The following is a 12,116-nucleotide window of genomic DNA, read 5'->3' as shown; positions in this document are numbered from 1 at the left end:
TTTTATTTGCCCATTGTCATACTCCCTCCGTTCCAAAATATAGTGCGTCCTCGATTTCCGTGCTTCAACTTTGACCATTAATTTAATCAACAAGACCGACTGCGGCGGGCGAAAAAATTATACCAATGAATTCGTATTCAAAAAAAGTTTTTAATTATATAATTTTTGATCCCGCCGCAGTCGGTCTCGTGGGTTAAATTTATGGTCAAAGTTGAACCTTGAAAAGCGTGGGCGCGCTATATTTTGGAACGGAGGGAGTATAAACTTCTTTCCTTTACTTAAAAAAACAAGAACTTATTAGTTTAGAGTGAAATACTCCCTCTATAAACAAATATAAGACGTCAGAGGAAGTACAAAGTTAGACTTCGACCAATGACACCCACCAATCCACGCATCCTGTCATCACCCTACTGGACCACCGACTGACGTCAACGAGTCACGATGCATCTCAACCAGAACAGGCAAGACCCATGGAAAACCCATCAGTAAACAAGGAAAAATGTCAAGGAAAAACTCATTCGAACTCCTCATTCAACATCCACATGTACAAGACCATCACAACAGCACGCTAACCGCATCTTTTACATCCATGGAAAACGAACTACTCTCCCAGTTGCTACACTAACGAATTCAATGGAAGCAAATGAGCTTCAAACAGCACGGAAAACAAGTCTGTTACGCTAGACTGATGACGTAACCGGCGCAACAAGCTAGTGAGGTTGCGCACTGTAACTCATCCAGTCAGCGGCAGTATGTGGAGGAGCCGCCGGGTGAACTCCGCCCACCGCACTACCGGGAAGAGACGAGAGTAGATGGAGAAAGGTTTCATCTCTTTCCGCCCTTCGATCTTTGAGCTATCAATCGAACCGCCTGCTTTCCAAGCTCTAAGTTCTCAGAGCTACCATTATCTAACTGAACACAAAGCATGCCGCTGATGACATTAGATACCACACCTTGATGCCTGCCAAAAAGAATGACATTTAGTACCTGTTGCTAATTCAACAACAAACAAAAGGACTGACAAAGCGTGGGAGACAATACTAAGATTCACAACACTAAATCACCCCTTTTTGCTGCCCAGCAAAAATAATCAAAAGATTGATGCTGGGCAATACTACCATGCAATGCAAGAGCAGATAATGGAAAGGGGGTAATGCATGGTTCAAAAAAAAGAGCAGATAAAAGACTGGTAAAGAACAATAGCGAACTCAGATTACTTGGATTATATAGATAGATCCCCAGACCAAATCCATTTCTGATGGCAAAGTACCCGAGTTTCAGTAGATATGCTATGAACAACATTGATAACAAATAACTCAAAACATAAGACAAATATTTAACCAGCACAATACAACAAACATAAAAGATAACAAGAATTTAGGCAAGACGGAGCTCACCATTTGCCATCAGAAGCTAATTGGATCTCAATCCTCTTCCCAATTGCATCATTGCCCAACTTGCGCAGTATCCAGGTCGCATCCATTGCTTCGTCCCCTGTGCTCTGCCCATGCCTCTTGGATGGAGTACTGCCCTCTGAGCCATCCATCTTGTCTGTCGAAGGTCTTTTCCTCTTTGATCTCTGGCCTTTAGCAACATTTAAGTCCTCTTGCTGAGAAGCCCAGGTGGCTGGCTCCTCTGGTTGAGAAACCTGGGCACTTGGCTGCTCCAAATGTGGACGCTTAAATTTGAGTTTAAGCAACGAGGGCTTTAAGCTGTCAGGAGAGTTGTTGACAGGAAATGAAGCAGTGCCCTGGCTCTCTGTCAGCTGACTGGGAATAGGTTGCTTATGTCCAAATGATCTGCTTCTTGTTCCACTTTCACTTGCATTTTCCATCCCAGAAATTAGAGCACTGCTCCTTTTTCCAGTTGCATGCTTTTTGGAGGTGCCCAGATCTCCCAAAAGGCTACTTCTTTGCTGTACTCCTGTCTCTCCAACTAGTTTCATTACACTTTTTTCCTTTTTACTACTCTTCGAGCTTTTGAAGTGGCTTGTTACATCAATTTTCCCTCCTGAAATATATAGCAAAAGGTGACCAAGCCACTTCAATCTTCAACACAGAATCAAGGGAAGAAATCTGAAGTAAACTAAGAGAAAACTTGCAACAGCAAAAATCAAACAACAGCTTAAGCATCTAACATTACAAAACAAGGGAAGCTAATAAATAAAAATCTACCTCCGTTCTAAAATACAGACATTTATGCACAGAGCCTCCAACACACAACTTTGACCGTCATTCTTTCATACAAATGTAAGGAAATAAAATAAAAGGCTGCAGAATTATGAAGTTTAATGGAATATATAATGGTATTATTTTCTTTAAACCAATAGTCAAAGTTAGAGAACGTTGACTGCATGCTTTATAGGACATCATCTATTTTGGAACAGAGGTAGCATGACATATCAATACCAACAATGCAACTGCTCGGACAATAAGATGGGAAAATTATCAGGGGATGATGACGAGGTTACAGGAATATCAGCACTGCGAATTAGATTGCAGTATATGAACCATAGGTTTGGCAATGTCTTTCTGGAACTGCCATCTCAGGGGCGGATAATATGGGTATTTGGAGTGCACATACGGGTAAGGCTATGAACTCTGAAGCACTGGACGAACCCTACCTAAGAACCCAATCAGATACCTAGGTTGGAATGAGCAAACAGCTAATTGTTTTTAACAGAACGGCTAATATATATCATATGATTTCAAATTAAGCTTTTTTGGGAACCAGAATGAGTACTCCCTCCCCAATATGTTGGACGTATAAGTTTTGCAAGAATAACAAGGAGTCATAACAAATTTGTGGAATGTATTGCCCCAGTGTAATCATCTCATTCCAAATCGTGTGATGTCAGTTATTAGCACACCAAAAATAGTCGGTTCATCTCCTCAATCTCCGCTCGACAAATCACCATATCAAGAAATGCATACAACTCAATCTCCACTGGCAAACCGCGAATTTCTCTTTTAAGGGGTGGATCACATCACGGAGGGTTCTGATCCAAATTTTACGGAAACAAGTGTGAGCCATGCATGCACGGAAAGAAATCTCAGAAGGCTGAGCAGAGGGTATTTTCAGAACTAATGTCGCAAAATAACAAATACGCCTTACAAATTGGAGAATGGTGGATACACCCTACATATTCTGAGGGAGTACTAAGCAATTCAATATTACCAAATCAGGTAATATGTCTAGTAGTAAAAACATGACCGGATAGCCGGTTGGACCAGAAGAAGACAGAATAGGTGACCTTAGCTGTTTCTTAAGCTCCACGGACCGTCCCAACCACCGGACTGGTGAAAACCGGTCGAACCGGGTATCTTTGTGCAAACCAGGCAGCGGAACGGGTGGAGGCGAGAAAGATGTAATCCGTGCTGGATGATTCTAACCCAGGTCACCTAGGCACTAGGCCAAAGCCCAACCATGGCATATGATAACCAACTCACCTCAGGTCAGCTGTTGTTCAATAGAAGGAATTCTATTTTGCCTTTTTCTACTACTATATACTATAATGTTCAGGATATCGGTAACTGGCACCATATCGGTCAGCTGTTGAGTAGGGATAAATAGCAAAGTTCAAAAAGCGCTAGGTGTAAATTATGTGTTTGACCACCTATTTGCGCCTTGATAGCTTATGCGCTGCTTAGGCGCGATTAGGAGTTCCGTACACGATCGCTAGTGTGAAGAAATAAGCAAGATGAGGTGACCTAGCCCATTAAAGCACCAGCCCACCTACACTTGTTCTTCTCTTATTAAAACCTCCTGTGTGTGCACAGTCGACAGAAATTTTAGGGATCCTCCTCATGCCACCTCTCTACCTCTTCCTCTCCCTTGCTGCACCCATGGCAACAAGCCAGCAAAGCTCGATTTCTCGCCGGAGAATCTCAACCCCTTGCAGGAATCGATCGATTTGTTGTCGGAGTGGTCAAATCCTGGGGAGGTCAAATCCTCGCCAGGGAGATTGATTTCTCGCCTGAGAAACGCAATTCCTCGACGGAGAAGGCTGATTTCTCGCCGGCCGCCTTTTTGAGCGCTTAGGGCCAAAGCGAGGCATTATGCCAACGCCCACCGCTTAAGCACGCTTAGGCAAGCGCCTAACAGCGCTTTTTTGAACTACGATAAATAGACGAATTGGCCAGTTAATCGGCCAATATATCAGCTAATCAGCTATTCGGTAACACACCGAGTAGCAATTAACTGGCCAATATTTGGAACATTGAGTATATAATGGTCCGAATATCAAACTGGATGAACCAGCAGCCTGACTGGTTTGGTCACAAGTCCAGTTCTTAAATTTATGCCAATATGGCAACATATGTCAATTGAAAGGTTATCAGGAGAAATGCCACAAAATAGCTATAATTCCGTAGCTATCTATAGGAGACCTTTAGTAACGTCTCAAATTAGTAAATTACTAGTAGTTACTAGCACAGAAGTTTGTACATACATGCCAGATACAATATATCAAGCAAACTAAAAAGGTAAATGGCAAAGCAACACAAAATAAGGCACATACCATGCATCAAACCAAGCTCTTGCTCTTTATGAGAATTGGACATTTCAGACTTAGGAGAGCCACTTTTACTTTTGTGACGTGTTCCAAGATGAATAACCAACTTGGTACCTTTCCCTGTGTCACCCTTGGCATTATTTTCCTCGCCTATATCTTTGAAATGCAGGCTCGGCACCTTACTGCCTTTGATTTTGACTTTTGGTATCATATCTGCACTGTTTGTTGCAGCTTTTGCAGATGTGGATTTCAGATCCTTCTCTGAACTTCGAGTTGAAGATAAAACAAACACATTCTCATTATTCTTGAAAGAATTCCTCTCATGATTAACATCTACAGTATGATCTCCCAAGTGACTACTCATTGATTTGACTTCATGCCTTCTCTCAAGAAATATCTCATTCGGATCAGCAACTGACTTATTACCTTGGTTGCCTTTTTTCTTGGAATGCTTCTTATTCGTCCCTGAGTTCTTAGGAACATTCTTTTCTTGTTCAGATTGATCTAATGGAGGCTTACTGCTGTTACTTTTGAAAGAGAATTTTAGTGTGTTTCTACCATCATTTTTCAATACTAATGCACCGAGTCTTTCATCGTCCGAGTTTGGACAAGGTGTTACATCTTCTAAAGAAGGCAGTCCAGCAGCAGCCCTTAAACTAACCATAAGATCATGATCAACAATGTTCCTCCTCTTCCAAAGCTCCCTAACTGCATCTTCTGCATCCCTGATCTGAAGAGAGCAAAAGGCGTGTAAGATAACAGAGTATTCCCTCCGTCCCAAAATAAGTATCGCTGATTTGGTACAAATTTTGTACTAATTTAGTACTAAATCAGCAACACTTATTTTGGAATGGAGGGAGTGTAATACAGCGATGAGAAACCATGAAAGAATTATATATTACCTGGGAGCATTCACCACGGCATGATGCGCATGTATACTGGAGATTTTGGTCAGCTTGGAACTGCTGGTACTTTTCCTCGCTGCATAATTATATGGAAAGTCAGTAAAGCGTAGTACACCACAGAAGTGAAAATCTTGAAGTATCAAGGCACTAAACACTAGATTCAGAGAAGGCAACAAATATGAGTGGGTTAATTTAAACAAAATGAGGGGTTGACGTTCATACAGACCTGATGCCATCACATTCAATATGTACCCACTTTTCACAAACGTCGCAGCAAACCATAGGTATCACTTCAGAATCTCTATAAACCTGAAAAGGGGTGAACCAAGCAAAAGAAAAGGGTATCTCAGCAGAAGTTAGCATGGAAAAACTCCGCAACACATTATGGTGTATATGACCCAACATTGCTTATTACAGTACATTTTAAACTTAACAAATAAAATCTCAATAAGAAACTTTCAGCTATAGACAAACAGGATCCTCATTTTAAGGCCTCACGCATAGCATATGGTCACTATATTAGAAGAGAAAGAGCAGCTGGAGAGAAACAAAACATTTTCTAATACCCTGAAATTTAACAGGGCACATTATAAAATCGTTCTGTGTAGAAGGACAGTAGTCATGCCAAGAGAGAGTAGAAGGGAAGGAGCTACCTTCAAGCAAACTGGACAGTAGTTTCCTTTCACAAACAACCGCCCACAAGCATCACAGCATGTGTACCCCAAAAACCACCTGCGCACCAAAACTCGCAATGATGTATATAAGCACGACACATAAAGTGGCAAATACGTGATAAAAAGATCTTAAGTAAACTTCAGAACAATATCATTCATCCGCATTAGTGGTTTACGTACCTTGTGCTATGACCACTCCCAGGTACACCAGATCCACAGCTGTGACACCTTGTATGTTTTGGACATAAATATGGTCCATGAGTAACATTCTGCAACGTTATAAAGTTCACTGTTAAGTGACGAGCCCCACATATTCAATCTGTAGAAAGCAGAATGAGGAAGGTGAACAATAGGTGTACCTTGTGTGAGGGTTGCTGACAGTAACAGTGATAGGCTCCATCACACCTTTTACAGAACATTAACTTATTGGGATCACCAGGCCGCCGACACACCTAAATACGCGTTTATTTACACAGAATTAGGCAGAGAATCTGGGTTCATTTCCTTCTTTACCAAGAAAGCTGGCGGTAACTAAGGCATAACAAACGTTCTACACGGTGCAAAGATGCTACTCCCTCCATCCCACATTAATTGTCGCTCAAACAGATGTATCTAGCACTGAAATACGTCAAGATACATCCGTTTCAGCGACAATTAATATGGGACAGAGGGAGTACTTTACAACTGCTCATATAGGAACATGGAGAACTTCGAAATTAATTATGATCAAATGTAAGTATTTGCTGATTTGGAAGTACATGGCCACCACAATAACAGTTGATGCATATACAAATATTATAGCTCTTAAATAATGCAAAATGTATGCTACAATTTTCATAAACTGCACCGACCCAAAAAGGATTTAAACTCTAATCATGTACCAGCATACGGATGAAGCCAAAATTAATAGTACTAGAGAACTGTTAGGGTGCGTTTGGTTCAGTGGCTATCCCCGGATGGCCAGGGATAGCTACTTTTTAGGTGGTTATCAGGTGTTTGGTTCAACAGAGAGAAGGGATGGCCAGGGATATGGGCAGCCAAGATTCCCTGTATGCTGTCAAAACGAGGCTGAGCGCGTCCGCGAAAATCTCGTGGACATAGCCAAGCACCCGCGTGCATCGCTAGCTTCACCACGAAATGTTTTCTTCGCTTCTGTCACCTCTCTTCCCCTATATGGCCTCTTCCCTTGACTTAGTCAGCGGCGCAGATTGTGCGCGACCATGGCACATCAAAGGCGAGGGTGGTGGCTGCCTCCAGGGCTCGGGGCGGCAGATCCTGATGGTGCTGGGCGGCGGGGCCGGCCAAGGCGCGAGGCGGTGAAGCCAGCCGTGGCACGGTGGCAGGGCCGACAAGGGCGCGCAGGGCGGCGGAGTCATCCATGGCGTGCCGGCTGGGCCGCAGGCCGACCAAAGAGCGCGGCAAGGAAGACCAAAGGTGGAGCCAGCCTGATGATGCATGTGCGCTGCCCTCGGGTGGAGCGCCGGCTCAATGTACCCTGTAGGTGCTCGCTGAGTGAGCTCGTGTCCGGCGGCGTGAGGGCGCACGGCGGCAGTCCCTCTACCCTCTGTCTGTTACCTCCTCCCATTGAATTTGTCTTCGTCTGTTGCATAATTGCTTTTGAGGCAACTGCCCCAACGAACATGAGTAGGCTGTACATATGAACCGTGAAGTATTCTGTTATGTATATACAGTTTTTAATGATTGCATACTTAGTTAAATTAGTGTTTGTAATCTGAAACTTTGAGATACCACAATCGTGTTTCTCGCAAATTTTTGCCCCAACTTCATTCAACTGTTGATTTGTTCCCATGTCCACATATACATACACATTATGTTCGGTCTTGACTTGGATTACATTTCTTGAGTAGGCATAATTGGAGATCTAGTTGCATTGATGGGCGTGCACCATGTAATAAGCAACATGTAGTTTTATGTTGTAATTACGAGGTAACCTCACCACCTCAATAGAAGAAGGTTACTCGAACTCTTATCCACCAGACCACCACTCATCCGTTCATCCCTCAAACCAAACACGCAGTTATTTTTTCTTCAACAACTTGTGCATTCTACTCAACCAAACAAAAAAAGTGGCTATCCCTAACCGGGTGGTTGGAGATACCCACAGCTACTCAATCCCTTCAACCAAACACACCCTTAAATACTTCTGGTGTCACAAAAACTCTGATAGTTGGGAAATACACATGTACAAGGTAAGGATAATGATGTTATAGACAACCAACCTCACAGCTGCGGCAAGATGAACAGATCCACGAGCTCCAGTGGAAGAGATCTAGATGGAATGGATATCATCAAAGGATACAAAAGACAATGTGTTTAAGACGAACGCAGGGAATAATTTTTTAAATTACCTCTATGTTCACCCCAATTTTTCACACACTTCTTATGATACTTCTTGTTGCAGAGTTTGCATGGAACCATTTTGGCAGCTTTTGAGCTGCCCTCATTTTCTCCAGAGAAGCATAAGCGGCACATAACCTTGACAGCAGCATTCCCTTGATCTTCTCGATCCGAGTCATCTTCATCTCCTTCAGCCTCCTGGAAGAAGTATAAAATAATATTTTAAGAAGGTATTTAGTTGTGAACTCCACTGTTCCAGCATAGAAGTACAAAACTACCCGTAATAACGATGAACTGACGAAGAATCAGGAATCTCATAGGCTGGTTATAAATTCTGCGCCATTTCTAATTGAAGAAAGTCCACTTTACAACCTTCAAGTCTCACTGAAGTTCACATTACAACCATCAGACAGTTTATTTTTAACCCTGAACTATGAAATTCGTTCACTTTATAACCTTGTCCCCGTCTCAGATACAACTTATCTGCGTCAGCAAACTACATAAAGAACTTATCTATCTTGCTATTAAGGGTGCTAAGTTTTTTTTATGTAGTTTGCTGATGTGTCAGTCCACTGAAGTGGATAAGTTGTCCAGGTTGTCCGATACGTAGCATCTGAGTCAGCACGAACCATCTGAGACGGGACCAATGTTGTAAAAGTTGAATGGATTCTCTAGTGCAGTGTTAAAAAATAGTTTAGGAGTTGAAGGTTGCAATGCTAACTTTGGTGGGAGTACAATGCCAAAACCGAGAAAAGCAGTATTTGATTACCAAATTTGGAAACAAAAAAGGCACCACGACTATAACAGCTAAATACAGGATATCAATAAGATATTGTTTCATTGAAACAGAAAACAGAACATATAAACTAGCTCATATATCTTACTGGAGCAGTTATCACGTTACTGCAAAGGTAAGTTCAATATACAGCAACGTCGGCATGAATGCGTGACTAACGTAAATGAGAATCTCTGCAAGACACGGGTCCATTTCTCTTTCAGGGGTGTGGGGGGATGCACAAGTAATGCTTGCTCTCATTAAGCCACACATCTGCATAATATACAGGTATACTCGTATATGGCTAAATTGTTCCTAGAACCAGGGCTCCCCCAGTGCATGCCCGCAAAGTATAGAGCAGCACCAACTATGCACAAGCACAAACAACACAGGGTAACTAAAAGAATCAAGACAAAACAACAATAAGTGAACTTCACACCATCATTTGCATCCAGAGCTCATAAGCCATCCACAGATCAGAAGCTCCATAGGCACCAAAAACTAGCACCAGTAATCACAGCACTTATTAAACACCAAAACATACCAACTTGGCCCATAGCATAACAAAACCTCAAAGACAGAGCACGACCATATACTCCTCTCAAAATAATACACCGGAATCAGCAAAGGTCATGGTCAACTCATCTGGCATAGCCCACGTGCATACAACCACTCAAGGGCATCGAAATTGCTCTGAGACACACGAAACTGATGAGCTATGAGCCTATGAATGTCACAAACAACTGTATTTACCCAAAAATCCAAGCCTACTGGGGGCCAGTTCTTTTAGGCGATTCTACCAGAATCGACCCCTCCCCAGCTTCTCCCAGAATCATCACTCCATATGTTTTTTACAATCCTAGCTAATTAGACCTTAACTAGATAGGATTGTAAAAAAATATGGAGTGGCGATTCTAGGAGAAGCTGGGGAGGGGGGCGATTCTGGGAGAATCGCCGAAAAGAACTGGCCCTGGCTCTAAAATCTAACCAGAATTCCCACAAATACCTACCTGGAGCCAGTACACACTCTTACAACCACAGAACATAGAAGATGCAAACTTCTGCGCTAGCATATGATCTCCCGGCGGCCCATTATCATCCCAATTCAGACTTCCCAAGGAATCTACACCAAAACCTCGGGAAATTCGCAGTAACCAGACAGCTAAACAGACAACTGAACCCGAAATGCGCCTACACCGACATTAGCTAGAATCATCGGCATGAACGCCACAAAAAAACGCAAACCCTAGGTCCTTAACAACGACGGGAAAACCAGAGAGGAATAAGCCCTATGCAGAAGCAAGTGCGTCGTAGATTCGGCTCACCGGAGATCCATAGGCGCCCTCGAGGCGCCTGGCGAAGTCCTCCGCGGCGGCGGCCTGGCGCTGCATCGCCGCCCTGCACGCCTCGTCCTCGCCCTCCTCCGGCAGCTCGAGCGGCGGCACCTCCACCTGCACCGTGCCGGGCTCTCGGGCATCCCCCGCCCCCGCCCCCGCCGGCCTCAGCAGCCACGGATCGGCGAGGAAGCCCTCGAGCGCCGCCGCGACGCCGGCCCATGCCCCGGTCCTCTTGTTGGCCCTCGCGGCGCCGAACCCTAGCTCGCAGTCGCACACCCTCCGGCTGCACAAAGGAAGGAAGAGAGGCCCGGCCGGCCGTCAGCGCGAGAGAGGAGAAGCGGGCGGGCGGGCGGTGACGAGAGAGAGATACCGAGACCGAGAGGGGGAGGGGGAGGAGGAAGAGGAGTGTAACGTAAACATACCAAGTGATGGGGCACGCGACGTGAAACGCCATGGGAGGCGGGCGGGGCGAGATGGGGTGCTCGCTCGCTCGCCCGTCGCCACGGCCACCAGAGCCCGGAACCAGATGGGTTCGTTTGGTGGGGTGGGTGGCCGATTCAAACCGATTTGGGTGGGGATTCGCCTCCGTTTCGAAAACTTGGGGGAGATTTCTCTTAATTTCGTTTGGACTGCGGAAGGGGGAGAGGGGGAGGAGGCTTCCTTGGGACGGGGGAGCACGGGCACGGCGGAGATGGGAGCTCTTGCGGCTAGGTCCCTGGGTGGTGGGGGTTTTGTACCCACACCCTTGTTCTACGTGGGCCTGCGATGGGCCTCCCAGTACAGGCTGACAAGGCATCCGAGATGATTATGAACTTGTTTGGTTCCTGCATTAAGCCCAACCAGATCCGTGCGGGGAAAATCCGGCCTGTTTGGTTGGCCGCATACACTCTTCGGTCTGATCGCACGAAGTTTAAAGCACCTCCTAACCAGGCCCCCTTAAACATTGTGACGGGTTAATAAGGTTTCGCAAGATTATCTCAAAAAAAAAACCTCCTAACCAGGCCCCTCCTCTCACCGCCCAAACTCCCGCCACCCTTCTCCCCCCTTTCGAGCTTTCCCGCCGACGCGCATCAGCACCGACGAGCAGGTAAGTGGCACTCCTTTACCGACGGGCGGTCCACGGCGGCGGCGACTCCTTCCTCAACTTCTTCGACCGTTCCGCATCCCCCTCGAGCTGCAGCCATGGCCTCTGTGAGTTCAACCATCCCCTTCTCTCTGTTCATTGTAGCTAGATCTGATAGCATGTGGTCGTAGGGTTTGATGTGCAAGCATGCGGTAGGTTTGATTTGTGCGCCGGTCTATGAGCAGATGGTAGATTGTGATGTTGTGGTAGCTTGGTGGTGGATTTGTAGCATGCTAGAGTAGTATGATACTGATGAACACAATGGATTCATAGCTGGGCCTCCTAAGGCGACGAGGTTTATTCGTACGTCATCCGGGCGGCTGATTCCTAAAGCCTCTACATGCTGACGGATTATAAGGTACGTAGGACGACGCGCGCTTGCTGGTCTACTCATGATTGTTCCGTGAGGAGACAAGGCACTAAGGACCTGA

General features: G+C 45.0%; 1 protein-coding gene across 1 annotated transcript; it reads right to left on the bottom strand.

Annotated features, from left to right (window-relative positions):
* Positions 1-500: 500 nt before the first annotated feature.
* LOC123102669 (uncharacterized) lies at positions 501-11,252 on the bottom strand. Its single transcript, XM_044524094.1, has 12 exons — positions 10,985-11,252; positions 10,551-10,845; positions 8,462-8,648; positions 8,333-8,382; positions 6,452-6,544; positions 6,273-6,361; positions 6,072-6,150; positions 5,645-5,727; positions 5,416-5,494; positions 4,520-5,243; positions 1,398-2,010; positions 501-961 (listed from the first exon to the last, which is right to left on the bottom strand). The coding sequence occupies exons 1-12, from the start codon at positions 11,014-11,016 to the stop codon at positions 826-828; spliced, it is 2,460 nt and encodes an 819-aa protein (XP_044380029.1). The 5' UTR covers positions 11,017-11,252; the 3' UTR covers positions 501-825.
* Between the last annotated feature and the right edge of the window lie 864 nt (positions 11,253-12,116).

This window comes from Triticum aestivum, chromosome 5A (assembly GCF_018294505.1).
Source record: "Triticum aestivum cultivar Chinese Spring chromosome 5A, IWGSC CS RefSeq v2.1, whole genome shotgun sequence".
Classification (NCBI taxonomy): Eukaryota; Viridiplantae; Streptophyta; class Magnoliopsida; order Poales; family Poaceae; genus Triticum; species Triticum aestivum.
The sequence above is the reverse complement of the archived record's forward strand: the minus strand, read 5'-3'. Positions and strand labels throughout refer to the sequence as shown.